This window comes from Nyctereutes procyonoides, unplaced genomic scaffold (assembly GCF_905146905.1).
Source record: "Nyctereutes procyonoides isolate TBG_1078 unplaced genomic scaffold, NYPRO_anot_genome, whole genome shotgun sequence".
NCBI classification, from domain to species: domain Eukaryota; kingdom Metazoa; phylum Chordata; class Mammalia; order Carnivora; family Canidae; genus Nyctereutes; species Nyctereutes procyonoides.
This window is the reverse complement of record NW_026575049.1, coordinates 44,909,982-44,931,110: the sequence shown is the minus strand read 5'-3', so window position 1 is coordinate 44,931,110 and position 21,129 is coordinate 44,909,982. Positions and strand designations below refer to the sequence as shown.

The following is a 21,129-nucleotide window of genomic DNA, read 5'->3' as shown; positions in this document are numbered from 1 at the left end:
TTTAAGACTAAAACTATATTTATTGAGAGACAACCAACTATGTGGATCTATCTTTCAAATTAACAACTCAAGAAATATAATAAATCTCTCCCCCCAACACTATTTTTTTTCCTTTTTTCTAGTTATATAAAATCCAAAACTAATGTCAAGATCTCTTAGATTACAGCGTTCTTAATAGATTTAGAGACAAATCCAGTTGACTGGATTTTTACATTATTACAGTGTAATTCTGCAGAACAGTAATATTGTTTTTATCACTTCCACTGAATCAGTTCTCATTTATTTTTCATACAGATATGAAGTTTCTATCTAAACTAGCTTTTGAATTATTCTGAATATACTCTTAGGAAAAGTTACAACCCCACAGAAGAGCAGTTATAAAAGTTATTGAGCATAGCAAATTCAATCTCTTGTTAGAAACTCCATAGAATTTCCAAACAAATAACCAAAAATCCATAAGCTCTCACAAATTAGCTCAACCTTAAAACATGTTATATTTCTGTAAAGGAGAGCTACATTTATTACACATCATACTCACAAGGGTGGGAGATCTTAAACAACACAGTCTCACCTTACTCTTTCTTTGGAGTCTCCAAATGTCTCCTTTAAGTTTGTCAGGTCAGGATAATAGCTTTCAGGAGGTGATATTATTTCCACCAAGCCAGAAGTGATTTCTTTAGAAAATCTGCCAAAAGAAAGGTTAGCTGAATTATTTAAATTCTGTGGGATTTTATCATAATGCTCAATTTACTGTGTTTACCATAAAACACATCAGTAAGGCATACTGTTATAGACACTGTGTGCTCATAGAAGTAGCTCATTATTGGTTTTACTTGCCAGAAAATACAAATTTTTTCCAATAACATGAAGTTTTTGTTTTTAAATAATGCTTTTAAAACAGTGTAAAATGCTACTATCCTTAGAGAAATATAGAAATCCTAGGCCAGCTGCAGGTATATTCCTAAAAAATAGGAAAATTTTTAAAAAATTAAATCAAGGTATCACAGAAAATTACAGAATTAAAGAAAAACAAAGGAATGTGTGCGTCTATTTCTATATCTTTATGCAAAAACCAAAGTGCCCCAATTTTCAGGACAGTTTAGTTGTGAGTTATAGACTACATGTCATCCTAACCTAGTCATTTCTCAACTGAGGGCCATCTTGTCCTCCATGTGTACATTGAGCAATGTCTAGATGAATCTGGTTGTCCTGTGGGCAGTACCATTGACATTTAGTGCGCAGACACCAGGGATGCTGCTGAATATCCTACAATGTGAATAACGGTCCTGACAACAAAAAATTATTTAGCCCAAAATGTCCATAGTGCCAAGGTTGAGAAAACCTGTTCTAAAGTTTTTGTAATCAGCTTTACTAACTCAAATGTACTTTCTTTCATATTTACATTCTCCCTCATTTAATTTTTGTAAATCTCCACAAAATCTTTGTGCAACTACCCGCCTTCACACAAATGTTCTTCATGCTCAGCTGTACTTTTTTTCTGGGCTTGGGGTTTCCACACATGAAGGGAGAAGAGAAACTACAAAATCACAGCATGAGCCCCATAGACCTGCCCATGTGGTTTATGGGAGGAGGGGTCAGTAATTATTGCCCTGTTCCTATATTTGAGTCTATACTAAATTGTGTTTATATAAAGGGATGCCAAGAAATTGAATACTTGAGGGAAAAAAATCTAACAAATGCACAATTTAGTTCTGAACTCCCTATATATTTTTAAAAATCTCTGGTTTTAGCATTTTGATAGATAAAGAACCACATTATTTTAAATCTAGAGTTGACAATTGTTTCTTTTTGTCTTTTTAAGTAAAAGTCACATCTTTGGGGCAAAACAAGTAAAAGTCAATAAATAAACTCTTATCAAGACTAGTTTTTAGGATATCACTATTAAACTATGAAGGCGATACTATAAAAATGAACAATATCTGAAACTAAGCTTTCCATCTGTTAGCTGCTAAGTGCCTTTCTCACAATAAATTGTTACTCAATCTTTGCAGAATAGAAAAGATTTAGCCATAGTTCTTAGCACTGAGGTTTGAAACTGCTATAAGACTGTCTACCCCTGACAGCAGAAAGTTTTTTATCTTAGTCGAAAGAGGGTGAAAGACATATGACTCTCTCTATATTCACTGTCTTCAAGACTTAAAATTTATTTGATAGGGTTACAGATGTAGGACATTCAAATATTTTCTATTCTGAAATACACCAATTTACCCATAATCAGAAAACTGGGTATATATGCATGTATTTTATGAAAATATAAAAGATCAATGGTAGTGGCCAATGAACACTAAACTCCACAGAGAAATGAACTAGAAAAAAGGCATTTTCTTTTAGCAAAAAGCCAGTACCAGTAATTAAAATATTTCCATTTTCTGGATGAAAGATCTAAATGTGAGAAAGATTCCATCAAAATCCTAGAGGAGAACACAGGCAACAGCCTTTTTGAACTTGGCCACAGTAACTTCTTGCAAGATACAACCACAAAGGCAAAAGAAACAAAAGCAAAAATGAATTATTGGGACTTCATCAAGATAAGAAGCTTTTGCACAGCAAAGGATACAGTCAACAAAACTAAAAGACAACCTACAGAATGGGAGAAGGTATTTGCAAATGATGTATCAGATAAAGGGCTAGTTTCCAAGATCTATAAAGAACTTATTAAACTCAACACCAAAGAAACAAACAATCCAATCATGAAATGGGCAAAAGACATGAAGAGAAATCTCACAGAGGAAGACATAGACATGGCCAACACGCACATGAGAAAATGCTCCGCATCACTTGCCATCAGGAAAATACAAATCAAAATCACAATGAGATACCACCTCACACCAGTGAGAATGGGGAAAATTAAGGCAGGAAACCACAAATGTTGGAGAGGATGCGGAGAAAAGGGAACCCTCTTGCACTGTTGGTGGGAATGTGAACTGGTGCAGCCACTCTGGAAAACTGTGTGGAGGTTCCTCAAAGAGTTAAAAATAGATCTGCCCTATGACCCAGCAATTGCACTGCTGGGGATTTACCCCAAACATACAGATGCAATGAAACACCGGGTAACCTGCACCCCGATGTTTCTAGCAGCAATGTCCACAATAGCCAAACTGTGGAAGGAGCCTCGGTGTCCATCGAAAGATGAATGGATAAAGAAGATGTGGTCTATGTATACAATGGAATATTACTCAGCCATTAGAAACGACAAATACCCCCCATTTGCTTCAACATGGATGGAACTGGAGGGTATTATGCTGAGTGAAATAAGTCAATCGGAGGACAAACATTATATGTTCTCATTCATTTGGGGAATATAAATAATAGTGAAAGGGAATAGAGGGGAAGAAATGTGTGGGAAATATTAGAAAGGGAGACAGAACATGGAAGACTCCTAACTCTGGGAAACGAACTAGGGGTGGTGGAAGGGGAGGAGGGCAGGGGGTGGGGGTGAATGGGTGATGGGCACTGAGGGGGCACTTGACGGGATGAGCACTGGGTGTTATTCTGTATATTGGCAAATTGAACACCAATAAAAAATAAATTTATTATTAAAAAAATAAAATATTTCCATTTTCATAATTAAGAACTTACTCTTTCTCCAGGTTGGCTACAACACTGTGTACATAATCACTATCTGTCTGGGAAAGAAAAAAAAATTGCAATACATTAATGTTTTTAAATTTTGTTAATACTAAATCCTGAAAAAGAATTACAACATTCAACAAAAGCATTACATTAAATTTTCAGACAACTTATGGATTTGCAGTTCTATATTCTGCTTTGTTGCACAATATATCACTGAATCATTAGTACAATGTACTAATATATTAAGCAGATGTCAGTTTTTATTACCTTCAATGATTTTTAATTCAGTAGAAAAAACTGAGTACAAAAACTGTTTCTATTTATTTTTAAACCACTGAACTATAAGTAGTTAATAAATAAATAACAGATGCACCAAGCTATAGGGAAAGATTTTTCCTTTTGCAATCATAAACCTTAAGTTCAAGATTTGTCTCTGTAGTTACCTGGCCTGTATAACTGAGTCTGTGAGTCTTCCTTTCCTATCCTATATATATAAAAAAATACAAGCAGGAGGAAAAAATACCTTAGAGACTATGACACTAAATGATAAAACCATGTAATAAAAAAGCTTTTATCATCTGTATTATTATAATCATTATTAGGCTGATAATGAGACCCCAAGTCAAAAATCACTTTATCCACAGTTAGAAATTAATGTTTATCAGACGTGTGTACTTTAAAACTACATATAAATAGAGGCGCCTGGGTGGCTCAGTCGGTTAAGCATCTAACTCTTGATTTTGGCTCAGGTCATAATCTCAGGGTCCTGGGATTGAGCCCTGCTCCCAGCTCGGAGTTGGGCATGGAACCTGCTTAAGATTCTCTTCCTGCCCCTCCCCAGTACTCAGGCAGTTTCTATCAATCAAGCAATCAACAAATTATGTACAAATAACAATCTAATACTGTCTACCAATTTTAAATACATTCATGGCTTATATTAAAACATTCAATTGTCAGAAGGAATCAATAATACATAAGTTATGATCTGTGTTATAAAGACCACCAAAACACTTGATACTTGAAGAAAACAGTTCGAAACAAAAAGATAATGCTTAACCCTGGGAATTACAAAACTATTAAGCTATAAAAAGTTGTATATATAGAAGATTTTCTGGAAAAGCATCTTAACCTTAATTTCTGTTAATTGAAAGTAATTCCTATTTCTACTGTTAAATTTAAAGACTGAGGAATGGGGGATCCCTGGGTGGCGCAGCGGTTTAGCGCCTGCCTTTGGCCCAGGGCGCGATCCTGGAGACCCGGGATCGAATCCCATGTCAGGCTCCCGGTGCATGGAGCCTGCTCTCCCTCTGCCTATGTTTCTGCCTCTCTCTCTCTCTGTGTGTGACTATCATAAATAAATAAAAATTAAAAAAAAAAAAGACTGAGGAATGATACCTTAAGACCACATCCTTCAAACTCTTAACTATGGACATACAACTGGCGCACAACTCAAAACTTTCTGTACTTTCCCTATATAAACCCAAACATCAGTCAGTGACCTCTCCTTAATTATTCACTGAGTACCTTACCACTCATTAGCTATAATTTTGGAGAATATCATCAGAATTGATTTATATAGACATTAATGTTTAAGCAACAACCTATAATTCAATTTGATAAGCATTTATTAAGGGCCAGTAATTTGCCCAGCCAAGGAAAAATGAATACAGAGATGAACAAGATCAGCTCTGTCCCCAGTAGGCTGTTCAAGAGGTGGGCCAAGAAGAATAAGCATATGCAAATGTAGATTTATTAAGTAATATGTAATAAAATAAAAATATGAAATTCAAGTGAATCGTACCTAATATTATCTGTAATCCTTATGTTCCATGTTAATTGACATAAATAGCAAAAGATTTGCTTAAATGACTGCAGCTGGTGTCACTTTTGTACAAGAGAATCAATCCTTTCTGATGTCAGCTAAGGGATTTGTTTTGGGAAGCCTCTGAAGAAAGCTAAATGCATAACTGGCCTAGAAACAAACAGCCCAATCTTTATCTCCATTAGGGCCTCTATTTGCTTCTTCCTGACTCTTACATGTTGACAGTAAGATAGGCAGTAACTGAGATCTTGGAGCTTGCTTGCTTTAAACTAAGACAGTGCTTTTTCCTGAGATGTTTTTTGAAAGGCATGTGGGAACTTTTTAAAAGGCAGTATTATCACACAATTATAGGAATGTATCTGTGAACATAAAACTGAAGTATATGTATTCTAGGGGTATGTGAATGGTATGTTTGGGCTAGGTGGGGAGAAAAGTGTACATACATAGAAAAAGAAAGAACATTTTTTCCAGAAGAATCAAGTGTTCCTCGTGGTTAAGTAAAATTAAATATTTTTATATTAAACCTAAGATATTATTAATACATAATGCAACAGGGATGAGCCTTGAACACATTATGCCAAGTGAAAAAAAGCCCAGTTACAAATGTGTAACTACATATTATATGACCATATTTGTATAAAATGTCCAGAACTGAACAGTCTATTGAAACAGAAAGTACATTAGTGGTTGCCTAGAGCTGGAGGGAGAAGGGTATTAATGAGGTTGGCTAAGGGGTATAGAGTTGTTTTTTGGGGTGATGAAAATGTTCTAAAACTGAGTTCTAAAACTGCATAACTATGACTAATAAATAGGTAAATTACAAAAAACAGGATTAAAAAAGTTAAATGTAAAAAGCCATTTTCTATTTTTTAAATATTTTAGGGAGTATAATTATGCTATTAATAGTATATATGTATAATTTGTGAATGTATTATATAGTGCAAATTGGGAATACAAGATCAACAGAATGCTGAACAGAAAAGCTTAGGTCATATTACTGCACTGGACCAGTGCTGGTGGGACAGAGTACAGAATACTCCACCCCAAACCAACATAATACACGTTCTTTTCATGGAACATAAATTCAGTAACATTACACGACACAGTTAACATACAAAAATCTGTTGTGTTCCCATACAGTAATAATCAACTATCAGAAAAAAAATTAAGAAAGCCAACCTATTTATAATTGCATCAAAGCAAATAAAATACCTAGGAATAAATTTAACCAAGGTAGTAAAAGATCTATACTCTGAAAACTCCAAGATACTGATGGAAAAAACTGAAGACAACACTAACAAATGGAAAGATAAACCATGTGCATAGATTGGAAGAATTGTTAAAATGTCCACACTACTCAAAGCAGTCTACAGAGTCAATCAATCCCTATCAAAACACCCATGGCATTTTTCTCAGAACTAGAACAAATAATCCTACAGTTTGTAAATAACCACAAAAAAAAAAAACCCAGTCAAAGCAATTTTAAGAAGAAAGAATAATAAAATTGGAGGTAACATACTCCCAATTTCAGACTATATTCCAAAGCTATAGTATTCAAGACAGTATGGTACTGATGGAAAAAGATCAACAGAATAGAAGAGAGCCCAGAAATAAACAAACCCTTAAATGGTCAATCTACAACAAAGAGACAACATACAAAGGAGTAAAGACAGCTTTTTTGATCAGTTGTGTTGGGAAAACTGCACAATCACACGGAAAAGAATGAAACTGGACCATTTCTTACACCATACCAAAAAAGAAAAAAATTAACTCAGAATGCACTGAAAACTTAAGAGATGAAACTATAAAACTCCCAGGATAAAAACAGGCATTAAACACTTGGACATCATTCTCAGTAACATTTTTTTGGATATGTCTCCTCAAGCAAGGGAAACAAAAGCAAAATATCAACAAATGGAACTACATTAAACAAAACTTTTGCACAGCAAAGGAAACCATCAACAAAATGAAAAGGCATTCCGGGAATGGGAATAGATATTTGGAATGGTTGCTATCCAAAATATATGAAGAACTACTACAACTCAATAACAAAAACCTCAACAACCTGATTTTTTAAATGAGCAGAAAGCCTGAATAGACATTTTTGCCAAAGAAGACACACAGGCACATGAAAAGATGCTGTCACAATTATCAGGGAAATGCAAATCAAAACAATGAAATACCACCTCAAATCAGTCACAATGGCTAGAATTAAAAAGACAAGAAATAACAAGTGTTGGCAAGAACATGGAGAAAAGGAAATCCTTGTGCACTGTTGGTGGGCAAATAAATTGGTGCAGCCTCCTGTGGAAAATAGTACAGAGGACCCACAAAAAAAATTAAAATAAAGCTACCATACAGTCCAGCAATTCCACTCCTGGGTATTTATTTAAAAAAAAAAACAAAAGCACTAATTTGAAAAGATATATTTATCCCTATGTTCAATGCAGCATTATTTATAATAGGCAAGATATGGAAGCAACTCAAGTGTCCATTAGCAGATAAATGGACAAAGAAAATGTGATCTATAAGGTGGAACATATTCAGCTATAAAAAAGAATGAAATTTTGTCATTTGTGACAACATGGGTGGACCTATACTAAATAAGTCAAAGACAAACACAATATAAGTATGCTTGTATGTGGAAACTAAAAAACAAGTTTACAAACAGAATAAAAACAGACTCATGGATATGCAGAACTGGTGACTGCAGTGGGGTGGATGGGGGGAGATGCGTGAAACAGGTGAAGGATATTAAGAGATACAAACTTCCAGTTATAAAATAAGTAATTCATGGAGATGCAATATACTGCATAGGGATATAGTCAATAATATTGTAACAATTTTGTGTGGGACATCACCTTTTGTGATGATCATTTTATAATATGTAATATTGGATTGCCATCTTAGATATTTGAATGAAAATATTGTATGTCAATTATAACTCAATTTTTAAAAAAGGCTGAATTAGCCAAACAGGCCACAAAGATAGTCTTTCAAACGAGTTCACAAAAATAACGTCCACCACCTTGGATATTTACCTCCTAAATAACCTCTTCAGATTTTGTATCATTAGGTTGATAGCAATGTACAAGTCTTCTCTATTCTTACTCCTTTTTTGTTAACTCATTCTATCAAGTAGTGAAAGAAATTACACTTAAAATATCAAAGAATATGAACGAATTTGCTTAGAACTCAGATGCCCACTGGTCAAGAGTTAAAGCCCATGACATAGCAGAAGGCCAAGCATGGGAGTAGTGTGGACCGGCCCTCAAGCTGATACCCAATAGGGGGGATCAAGCTACCCTTTGATTCTTTGCTCTAGTTCTGAGAAAAATGCCACTGTTATTTTGATAGAGCTGGCACTGTATCTGTATACTGCTTTTAGAGATGCCCACACACCTGGGTGTCACGAGGATGTATGTAGCATGAATACTTCATAACAATAACTAAATCTAAGACAATTTATCTAAAAATTTTAAAACTAGAAAAAACAGGCTCCTCCTCCAGTACTTTAAAGATGTTGTTCCATCATCTTGGGCTGGCATAGTTTCTAACAAGAAACTGTAGTTTTCTTATCTTTTTCTGTGCATGTGTCTTTTCTTTGGCTTCTATCTAAACCTTCTCTTTATCTCTTGTTTTCAGCAATTTGATTATAACATACCTGACAATAGTTTTGTGTTTATTCTGCTTAGGATTTTCTGGACTTCTTAAATCTAAAGATTTATACTTTTCTTCACATATGGAAAAATTTCAGCAATTATTCCTTCTTTCTCCTGTCCGTTCTAGAGATTCATATTAGATCAGTTACTATTACCCCATAGATAAATGTAGTGAATACCACTGTTCTTTTTCAGTCTTTTTTTTATATATATTTAATTTTGGGTACATTCTATTATCATTCTTAAATTTACTTATTCTGCCTTCTGTGGTATCTAATCTGTTAAGATTACACAGTAAATTTTAAATTTCAGATATTTTACTTTTCATTGCTATATGTTCCTCCACCATTTGATTCTTTTATACATCTTCCATTCTTCCTTGTTGTGTTAAGTGCTTGAAAATGTTTATAACAGTTGTTTTATTATCCTTTCCTGCCAGTTCTATCACCTCTATCATTTCTAGATTTGTTTCTATTCGCTAAATTTTTAGTTATGGCTTTTTTCTCTCCTTGGTATACTTACCATTTTTTATTTAATAGACATTACAGATGCTACATTGGTGAATGTCTTAATTTTGTTTTTCTAAAAGTGTTGGGCTTTTTTTTTGGAGGCAGTTATTTGTGGGTCAATTGATCCCTTAGAGGCCTCTTTTTAAGCTTTGCTGGGGTGGGTCTAGAATAATCATTTCAAAGACAGTGCAGTGACTCTGGATTCTCCATTAAATGCCCTGGGTGATTACCAAGGATTTGCCATTCTGGATGGTCAGAGGTCATCCTGTATAAGCAACAGCAATGTTCATGTTGCAAATCCCTGATCATTCTTCCCCCCAGACTTGTGAATTTCACCTTGTGCATGGAAGGCCCAATACAACAAGGACCCAAAGGCACCATCATTTTCTGTGTAGCAGTTTCCTTTCTGCAACTCTGTTCTGTAGTATCCACTCACTCTCTGTGATTGCCTTTCCTGCACTGTGATCTGGAATACATCTCCAGGCAGAAAGCTGGGGGAAATGTGGTATTCACTGCATTTATTTTTGTCTTAAGAGAATCCCATCGTGTATAGTCTGCTGTCCAATGTCTGAGAACAAATAAATCACATTTTGTTCAGCCTTCTAGTTGCGTATAGCAGGAAGGTAAGTCCAGTCCTTCAGGACCTGAAACAGATGTCATTTTACCTAATGAGGAACCAATGAAAATTCCAGAAAGTTAATGTGTACAAGTGACAAATCAAAAGGACTAAAAGGACAAGCATGTGCTAGAATAGGGCTGGCAGCTCATAATAAATTTTATTTCCCTAGGGTCCAAGAAAAGCTATTCCTAGCCACCTAATGTTTGGCTTTATGATACTTTAAATTCAGTGCAGATGTATCAGCAAAGGCTGACAAATAGTTAGCCTTACTAGTCTCTAAAATGGTCAAGTTGTTAAACAAATAGTCAAACACTTCACTTTCAATATATCTTAGTCTTTCTTCCTTTCCTTCTCCTAAATAGTTGATGTACAGCAATAGTTCTCAAACTTTTCTAATTAGAAACCATTCAGTTCAAATTCTCAACCACCTCTTCAATTATCCTAGTCTATGCCTCACTTGGATATTATAATAGTTGCCTAAGTAGGTTCTTTGCTTCCCTTTCCAAAGAAGCCAATGTGACCCTTTTAAAAGGTAAGTCAGGGGGGATCCCTGGGTGGCGCAGCGGTTTGGCGCCTGCCTTTGGCCCAGGGCCCGATCCTGGAGACCCGGGATCGAATCCCACATCGGGCTCCTGGTGTATGGAGCCTGCTTCTCCCTCTGCCTGTGTCTCTGCCTCTCTCTCTCTCTCTCTCTCTCTCTCTCTCTCTGTGACTATCATAAATAAATAAAAATTTAAAAAAAATTTAAAAAAAAAGGTAAGTCAGGTTATTCTTGCCACAAATGCATGACTACAGTCTGATCATGAGAAAATATCAAACAAATCCAAACTAAGACATTCTACAATGACTAGTGTATTCATTAAAAATCTCCAAGTTCATGAAAGACAAGAAAAGTACAAGCAATTATTATGTATAGAAGGCAACTAAGGAGTCAGAACAACTAAATGCAATGTGATATTTAGGACTGGACACTAACACAGAAAAACAATCTTCAGTTAAAAAATGTCTAATTTGAATAAAGTCTATAGTTTAGCAAATATTATACTAATTTTTGTTTCCTGGTTTTGATAATCTTAACATGTCTAGATAAGTTGTTAGCATCACAGCAAGCTCAGTGAAGCGAATACTCTCTGTATTATTTCTGTAAATTTTCTATAAACCCCAAATTACTTCAAAATAAAGTATTTTAAAGTAACTTAAAGGAATGAAAAGTAAATAAAGTGTCTTCTCTACTTAAAATCCTCAAAAGATTTTGTGTTAATTAGATCAAGAAAGACCCACTGTTTTCATAAAGTAAAAATTTCCTGGAACACAACCCCATCCATTCATTTACATATTATTTCTGGCTGTTTTCAGGCTACAACAGCAGAGCTGAATAGATGCAACGGAAACTGCACAGCATTGCAAAGCCGAAAATATCTGCCATGCAGCCCTATAAAAAAACCTTGTTAGTCCCCTGACTTAGAGTAAAAACAAAGTTCTTAAAACGGCCTGTAGCGTCCTATGTGACATGGCCCACCTCACTCTTTCTCTGACTTCCTCCTGCTAGTGAACCTCTCATCTTTTCTTTTCCAGCCCTACAGGCCTCTCCCTGCTGTTTCACAAAATGTGCCAAGCAATACTCTTGCCTTAGACCCTTTGCACATGCTGTTATTCAGCTTGGAATAATCAACCCTTGCATCCTTCAGGTCTTTACCCACAGGTCCTGACCACTCTAATAAACCATCCCCCGGCAACCTCATACTCCCTTTCCTATTTGCTCTGATTTACTCTTCAAGCATTTACTACCACTTAACGTATTATGTATTTTTTTTTAAGATTTTATTTATTCATGAGAGACACACAGAGAGAGGCAGAGACACAGGTAAAGGGAGAAGCAGGCTCCATGTGGGGAGCCCAATGCGGGACTTGATCCTGGGATCATGACCTGAGCCAAAGGTAGATACTCAACCACTGAGCTACTCAGGCTCCCCGTATTTGTTTTTTAATATGTCTTTCCAGTAAGTTTCATTGGGCTGAGGTTTTGTTTTATTCAAAGATATGCCTAGTATTTATCACTGTTTTGGTAAATAACTGTTGAAATACATGCAAATTTAATAGGACATTATGTATGTACAATTTCTTCCTAATTGGCATTGTATGATTTGTAACAAATGTATAACATTTTAAAATACAAATGCTAAAAAAATTATAAGCCAAAACCATTACTGATACACTTAACACTGTAATCTGTAATTTAAACTAAAAAACAAACACTAGACAGATAATCAGAAAGTCTACAGAAGACCTGAACAACACTACCAATTTGATCTAACAGACATTTATAAAACACTCCTTCCTCTTGGACAATAGCAGAATCCATTCTCTTAAGCAACATGGAATCTTGTCCAGGATAGATCCTATGCTAGTCCATAAACAAGTATTGATAAATTTAAAAGGCCTGAGTTAGAAACAAAACAATAGAAGGAAATTTGGGAAATCTACAAATAGGTAAAAATTAAACACATTAAATTAAATACATTTCTAAATAACCTATGGGTCAAAGCAGTAATTAGAAAGTATTTTGGTCTGAATGAAAGTAAAATCTGACATACCAGAATTTGTGAGATGAAGCTAATGTGTGCTTAGAGAGAAATTTATAGCTTAAAAGTGCCTCTACTAGAAGAGATCTCCAGCCAATAACCTAAGAATTCAGAAAAATCTAGAAAATCTAGGAGTGCCTGGGTGGCACATTCAGTTGAGCATCTTACTCTTGGCTTTAACTCAGGTCATGATCTCAGAGTCCCAGGATTCAGCCCCATGACGGGCTCCATGCTTACCATGGAGTCTGCTAGACACTCTATCTCACCCTCCCCGTCTGCCCCTCTCATGTATGCTGTCCTCTCTCCCTAAAACAAATAAATAAAATCTTTAAAAAAATTCTAGAAAAAATAATCTAACATTTCAGGAAAACCTAAAAATCTAGGAAAAGAGTAAAGCAAACTAAAAGCAAGCAGAAAGGAAGAAAAATAAAGAATGGAAATTAACATGATAGGAAAATAAAGAAATGATGAAGTCAATAAGACTAAAAGGGAATAAAGAGAAAGGAGAGAAAATGAGTGAACATATCAGTGAGGGTGACAAAACATGAGTGACACCTAACTCTGGGAAACGAATAAGAGGTAGTGGAAAGGGAGGTGGGCAGGGGGTTGGGGTGACTGGGTGATGGGCACTGAGGGGGGCACTTGGTGGGATGAGCACTGGGTGTTGTGCTATATGTTGGCAAATTGAACTCCAATAAAAAAATTAAAAAAAATAAGTTAGTTCTTTGAAAAGATCAAACAATGTCACCTGAATAGCATCATAGGGAGGTCTGCTCTGCCTGACTGCCAGCCAGCCAAGGCTAGAAGCCTCAACAGGTCTCAGAGGGAGGGAAATGGAGAAGGGAAAAGAAGGAAATTGCAGGGGCTTTAGGAAAAGTGAAGACAGGAGACTACTGTTTAGAATAACAGACTCTGTAGACTACTGGGACTCTTCAGCCATGTGCGTGTATAACTAATATATTTTTTTAATGCAGAAAAACAAAAAGAAAGAGAAAAAAGATTCCTGTGGAATCTAGATTACAAGTGAAGGACATAATCTACTATCCAGTGGGTTTTTAAAAATCTCTTCCAGTACTTTCTTCATTTTAGTACTTCAATAAATACATGTTCAGTGAATGAAAGAATAATTAGAATAATATCTATACTTCTGCCTTTATTTTAAAAAGATAACTAACAATTATGAGAGCTTGAGAAAACATAACCAGATGGAATACAACTGTTTCAGAAGCTACCTCCTTCTCAGGTGCCTTGCGTGGAAAAGTTCCAAAGCACTCAGGTAACTAATTCCTAGCTGAAAGCACAATAAACTAACTTGAAAAGATTAAGCCACTTATATAGAATTTGCCTAGGAAGCACTGACATTATACAGAATTATCAATGAGAAACAGATACAAAACTGTAAACTCCATTTTCAGTAAGATCCATATTAATAACCAAATTTCTTAAGCTCAAAAGGAACTCAATGTGGTTCCAATAATCTGAGGTAGCCTGAAGAATTGCACAGACTAACTATATTTGCAGCAAGCATCCTGACTCTGTAGCAGTTACAAAGACAGTCTTTGATTAAAAAAAAAAAAAAAAGAAAAAAAAGAAAAAAACTAGTCTGGAACACTACTTTGCCCCCTCCCCCCCACATAAACTACTGGCCTAGAGGGAGGAAAAATAAGCTATTTCTTTCTATGATTCATTAAAAAGGAACCAGCACAGCAACTATACAAAAATATAAGAGAAAAGGGAGAAGCTCAGCAAAAACAAAAAAACTATATGGCTAGCCAAAAAACAGCTGAAAAATTGTGACCAAATATCTCCCCAGTAATTTAAAAGAAAAAACACCCAGTTGAAGCACTTGCTACTATGAAGCAACACCAGATATTAGAAATGACTGTGAGGAGTCTAAATGTCCAAAATATCTAGATCAATCCCAAAACAACAAAATTGGAGGATTTAACCCTACCTGATTTCAATATTTAATTCAAAGTAATAGTAATCAGGATAGTGAGGTGTCTGCATAAGGATCAACCTGCACATCAATGTAATAGGACAGAAAAAGACCCACACCTATATGGTCATTGGATTTACAAAGAAGGCGACAAACTGATCTGGTGGGGAAAGGAAAGTGTCTTCAACAACAGGTAGTGGAGTAAATGAACACCCACGTGGAAAAAATGAATGTGAACACCATGTTACTCCACAACCAAAATTAACCCAAGATGGACTGCAGACCTAATAAAGAAGTTAAAACAAAGTTTTCAGAAGACATAATCTTCACAATTTGGAGCTAAGCAAGAATTGCTTAGGTCACAGAGAACAATAATCATAGAAGAAAACATTGATTAAATTAGACTTCATCAAAATTAAAAACTACTCCTCACCAAGAAAATGTGAAACCTGAATTTAATCTTAAGGAAACATGACACAATCCCAAACAGAGACATATTCAAGAATCCTTGCTTCTTTAGAAAAATATATTTAGAATAAATGCTTTTTTGTTACTGGTATATAGAAATATAAATTGATCTCACTCGGTCACCTTGATAAATTCCCTTATTATTTCTAATAATTTATCTGTTTATTCTTTTGGGTTTTCTGTGTGATCAAAAAATAATTAAGCTCCAAAGTCCAGGATAGGAATACCCAAGCAGCTGAGCCTAAGTCATATGCTTGAACTGGCAAAGCAATTACCTGGGATACTTAGGTTCCATAATGGGAGAGAGGTTTCTTCCCACCAAGATTCATAAAATGGAGAATTCTCCAAATACAAGAACAGAACAGGAAAAACAAATTTTGCTAAAATCCAGCGTAGGAAAACGTTTTGTCAGAAATGGTCGTGAGTGACAGAAATCATATAAATGATGGTACAGTATAAAAAAATACTATAAAACAGCATAAAATATATAACAAATAATGAAGCACACTGACAACAAAGGATTATTAAAATACAAAGGTTATAATTTAAAGTACAAGTAAGGTAAAAGTAAACATAAGGATGATACAATCTTAAAATCTGAATATCACACTTGCATTGTACAATGGATCCTTCAGAGTAACTGGAATTTATTTGTCTTAACTCCTGCAATTCTAGAATAGAGTCAAACAGTACATTAACAGTCAACTGTTCAAAACCGTGCGTGTTCTATAAATGTCTCATCATTTATGCCCAACTGACCCCAAGAAAGAAATCACCAGAGAGGAACAAAGAACAAAAATAGAGCTAGTAACTATTTTTCTGTGTCTTCTCTCTTCCCAGAGGGGAGTTCTTATGGACCCTCCCCTTCAAGAAAAATAGAACATGAGAAACGGAAAGTCTAACAAGCATAAAAAGATTATACATTTTAACGTCTATAGGTATTCTTCTACACTTTTTTTCATTCTTAATTTTTTTCTCACACATTAAAGTGGACCAAAGGTAATTAACACCTTTACAAAACTTAAAAATGTTTGTGAAAGATCAATTTACTTCTACCTATTTACTCTAAATAAAATTCATATGGGTGATAGGAAAGTTTCATAAAAGGGGTGAGCAGGGACCTGAAGGATGATTAAGAAAGAGAAAGGAAGAGGCGACATTTCAAGCTAAGGAATAACACAAATAAAACTGAAAACACACTAGATCCACATAACAAATTGAGAGTAAAATAACTGGAACACAGACTTATTAATTCTGTGGTATAAAAAAAAAACCTTTAATAAACACATGGGAAACCAGGAAGAGAAGTAGTTTGAGAAAACCAGATTTTTTTTTAAGATTTTATTTATTTATTCATGACAGAAAGAGAGAGGCAGAGATACAGGCAGAGGGAGAGGGAGAGAAGCAGGCTCCATGCAGGGAGCCCAATGTGGGACTGGATCCCGGGTCTCCAGGATCACACCCGGGCCGAGGTCGGCGCCAAACCACTGGGCCACCGGGGATGCCCAAGAAAACCAGATTAACTTAGTTATGAACGGATTAAAAATTGCTCATCAAACCATTAACCATTCAACTAATGTTATTAAGAAGGCAGTTGGAAATATGGGCTTAGGAAGACGCTAGAGATCCAGAGCTAGAAACCATGCAACATGTAGATAGATCATGGTCCTAGCCACAGAATATGTAAGCACTTGTTACTAGTGTTAACATACCCCGATCTACCAAACACATAGACTAATAACAGCTAATCAAGGTAGAATCAAATATAGTGATTAATATTTTTAAATTTCCTAAAGGCAATTCAATGAATTCTATAAATCAGTTCTGCTCAGGATAGACTTTCTTCCAAATACTGAAATTCTACATAGATACATATACAAATACTGCAATTCAGGAGTCTTCAGAGATCAGAATATTGCAGGCACTCACACTGCACTGTCAGCATGCAACACTTCTCCATGTGTGTGATCTCATTGTGTCTGCCTGCAACACTGTTGAGCTTAAAAGGCTCAATAGCATAATTCTCATTTTAGAGATGATGAAACTGAGAATGAAGAGAGAAAAAACAATCTGCTCAAGTGACAGTAAGTAGAATCCAGGCCCTGAATATGGGTCATCTGACTCCAAACCCAGTGTTATTACACCTTAGTGATCAGGTGAAGGGCTATGGCAAGAGGGTCTGGAATCGTTTCATACACACATCTGTACCTATAGACTGAAACTAATTTTAAGTTATGATATTGTGATTTATAATAATAAATATATATTTGGTCTTTGTTCCCTTTCTGGCAGAGAGCTCCCCAAACCCTTGAAATTTCCTAAGCAACGAGAGCAAGACTGTCTTTTGTTATGTTAATGAGGTGCCTTTTTTGATCCACCCCAATGAAGGATGGGGGCTGGCTGCCAGGAGACCCTACCATGTGACCAGAGTGTTGGAACTTTCAATCCCACCCCTCCAACCTACAGTGAAGGGAGATGACTGGGAGGTTGAATCAATCACCAATGGCCAACAATTTAGTAAGTCATGACTATGTAATGAGACCTCCATAAAAACCCAAAGGACAAGGTTGGGGAGGTTCCACGCTGGTGAATACATAAAGGTGTTGGGAGAATGGCACCCTAAGAGAGTATGGAAGTTCCATGCCCCTTCCTACATACTTTGCCTTATGCATCTCTCCCACCTGGGTGTTTGTCTGTATCCTTTATTATTAATAAATTAATAAACATAGATGTTCTGCAGAGTTCTGTTAGGCACTCCAGCATACTAATCAAACCTAAGAAGGAGGTCTGGAACCTCCAGTCTATAGCTGGTTGGTCAGAAACACAGGGCTTGCAACTGGCATCTGAATTATGTTTGTATGTGGGGGCAAGGATCAATTTTTAGAAGCAGAATGTTAGGTCCCTGAGTACAGTACTTGAAATTTTAATAGCTATTGCCAAATTGCTTTCCAAGAAGATTGTACCAATTTCTACTATACAATGTGTGACTGACAAATAAAATTTGTATAAATACAAATGGCCAAAAGACATATAAGCCAAGAGACTATACAATTTCTACTAACATACAATATGCGACTGACAAATAAAATCTGTGTAAGTACAAGTGGTCAAAAGACATATAAACCAATATTTAATCCCATTTGGTAAAGAAACCCAAATTAAACAAAAGTAGTATATTATTTTTATCCATCAACTTGGCAAAAAAAATTAAAGACTAATATTATCTAGCAGAGCATGGGGACAAGAAAACAAGCTCTCTCACAGACTGCTGAAAAGGGATAACCTGGATTAATTTCTGTAGGGCATTTTGGCCATCTATGAACATTTTAATGCATATGGACTATGACCCAGCAATTCCACATTTAGGAATGGATCCCACATCAGTATGTATACAAGTGCCCAACAATTTATTTACAGTAATGCACACAGCAGTCTTAAAAGGGGGGGGGGCAAAAAATTTGTACAGAGTCTAAATGTTTATCAATCAGAAATTAAGTCAATTATGTTAAAACTATACAATGAAATACTTTGTAGTCATAAAAAACGATGCTGATACTCTTTTTAGGATAGAAAAATGATATGAAAATGATATGAAAAAAACGTACAGAACAATTGCATTTATATATAAATGTATACAAGTCATAGAAAAAGTTCTTAAAATATATTTCAGAATATCCATAGTATTTCTATTTACATGGAGGAGAAGATAAATTTTCATTATACATTTCTGTAACTGTTTTAAATGGTATGCTTGTTTTAAATGTATGCTTTCTTTATACTAATGGAAAATATTAAGAACATTTTCCTTTGAAAAGACATGAGAAACCATGAAAAGTTGGGAATCAGTAAGCCAGAACCAGATAATCTCCTAAGTCCTTTCATATTCTGAAATTCTATGTGATTGTTAAGAAAATATTTATTCCAGGGGCTTTTTTCCCTTCATTATTTGCAAAAAGCATATTCAATATGCTTTCCCTAGGTCTTGCAAGGAGACTGAAATATAAGAAATGTTTCACATTCTTATCCATATTTTGACTTTTAAAACAATAATGATGGCTGAGGAGCTCCTGGATGCCTCCAGTTGGTTAAGCATCTGCCTTCAGCTCAGGTCAGGGTCCTGGGATCCAGCCCCTGCATCAGGCTCCCTACTCAGTGGGTTGCCTGCTTCTCCTTCTTCTTCTGCCTCTCTCCTTGCTTGTGCTCTCTCTCTCTCTCTCTCTCTCAAAAGAATAAATAAATAAAACATTTTAAAATAGTGATGACTGCCTCTTGGAAGTACACAGGAGGGGTGGAGAAAATAAAGAAATGATAAAACCGCAACCTATGCAAAGCCTTTCTCAGGTTTCAAAACTCCCAAAGAAAATCAGTGCAAATCTCCAAATTTAAGCCCTACAGGTAAAAACGGGGACTCGCTGCTCTTACAGATTTATGTATATAATATTATCCTACTCACAATAAGTTATTATTCCTGGACTGTTACTGCAGGAGACAAGTTAAGGCAAACACAACAAGCTACACTTAAGTTTAATATCAGAAAGAATGTATTATCTAACCTTGATTCATCACATTTTTAAAAGTGTATTAAAACATTCAATTATGGCTTCAACTCTTATAGATTAAATGTAGCAAAAAATAATGACAATTAAATAATTACCTCTCCTATGAAGACTACTATAACACAGTCCAACTTCTCTTCAGGATACAGATTATCAATAAGGGAATGAAGAGTTTCTATGAGGTAAGATTTAACTTCTCTCTTCACTGTGGGAATTCCCATTACTATTGACACTGCAACAAAATAATGATAGTCATTACATAAAAAGATTTCACAAAGACAGTATAAAATAATACTAGTATTTCAAAAGTGATTATACCCTCTCAAGTTGATAGAAATAACTGAGAAATCGAAATACACTATTCAACAATAATTGAGGAATCAGAATATACTACTATACAGAGAAAAATAATCACAGGATATAAAGGCATACCCATAACAGTGTAATTCTTTTCCACAGGGCTTATCCATTAAAAAAGTCAATGTACTGATAAAAATGAAGACTTTAAACCTCACATGAAAAACAAGTGACTGTAAAGTATAAACAACAAATATAAATTATACAATTGAAAATCAGAAGCACTGAACACATCTTTAAAATGTCTCAAAAAAATCAATGTCTCAGATATCATGTATATAATGCAATCAGAAGGACACAACATCCCTTCTATGGTTTTCTTGCCAAAAATGCATAACCTCAATCTAAACCATGAATACTAGACAAATCCAAATTAAGGGGATAATCCACAAAATAATTGTCCGGGTATTCTCTGATGTGTCAAGATCAGGAAAGACAAAGAAGGAATAAAGAACTGTCCAAGATGGCAGAAGAAGAAGGAGACATGACAAGCAAATGAAATACGGATCCTGAATTGGATCCTGGAATAGAAAAAGAAGAAGGATGAGAAAATGACAAAACCTGAATAGGATCTACTAAAGTTAGTTAACACTATAACATCAACATGTCAAGTTCCTGGTTTTGATCATTACATTATATTTACATAAAATTTGAACCTTTAAGGGAACTGGGTGAAATATATGAAAACACCGTGCATACTATCTGTGCAACTTTCTGTAAGTCTAAAATTACAGCCAGTTCTACTATAATGCTTGTTTTGGAACACAAATTTTTTCCTGAGTGATTAATGTATTGGGAAATTCTCTGTGTAATTTCTCCTCTGGGACAAGCATTCACTAGATAAACACAGAAAATTACATCCATTTGAAATGAGTTCAAAAAACAGAACCAAGCAATGTAGAAATACACAAACGGTATGTATATACTTCTACCTTCTACCATCTGTCTCAGTTTACTGATGCTAAGAACCACACATATCTAGTGTTGAAATTTCTACCACATTGCAAATAATCTGCCTTGC

The 21,129-nt window shown here is 35.3% G+C and overlaps 1 protein-coding gene across 5 annotated transcripts in view; it reads right to left on the bottom strand.

The window, feature by feature from the left end:
• MGAT4A (alpha-1,3-mannosyl-glycoprotein 4-beta-N-acetylglucosaminyltransferase A) overlaps positions 1-21,129 on the bottom strand; it is a 118,874-nt gene that overhangs the window by 28,293 nt on the left and 69,452 nt on the right. For all 5 annotated transcript variants that reach the window (XM_055329020.1, XM_055329022.1, XM_055329021.1 and 2 more), the window contains 3 exons: positions 19,850-19,983; positions 3,601-3,647; positions 572-685 (listed from right to left, as the gene is read on the bottom strand). In XM_055329020.1, the coding sequence (XP_055184995.1) occupies positions 572-685; positions 3,601-3,647; positions 19,850-19,983 (295 nt within the window). The remainder of the gene's footprint in view (positions 1-571; positions 686-3,600; positions 3,648-19,849; positions 19,984-21,129) is intronic.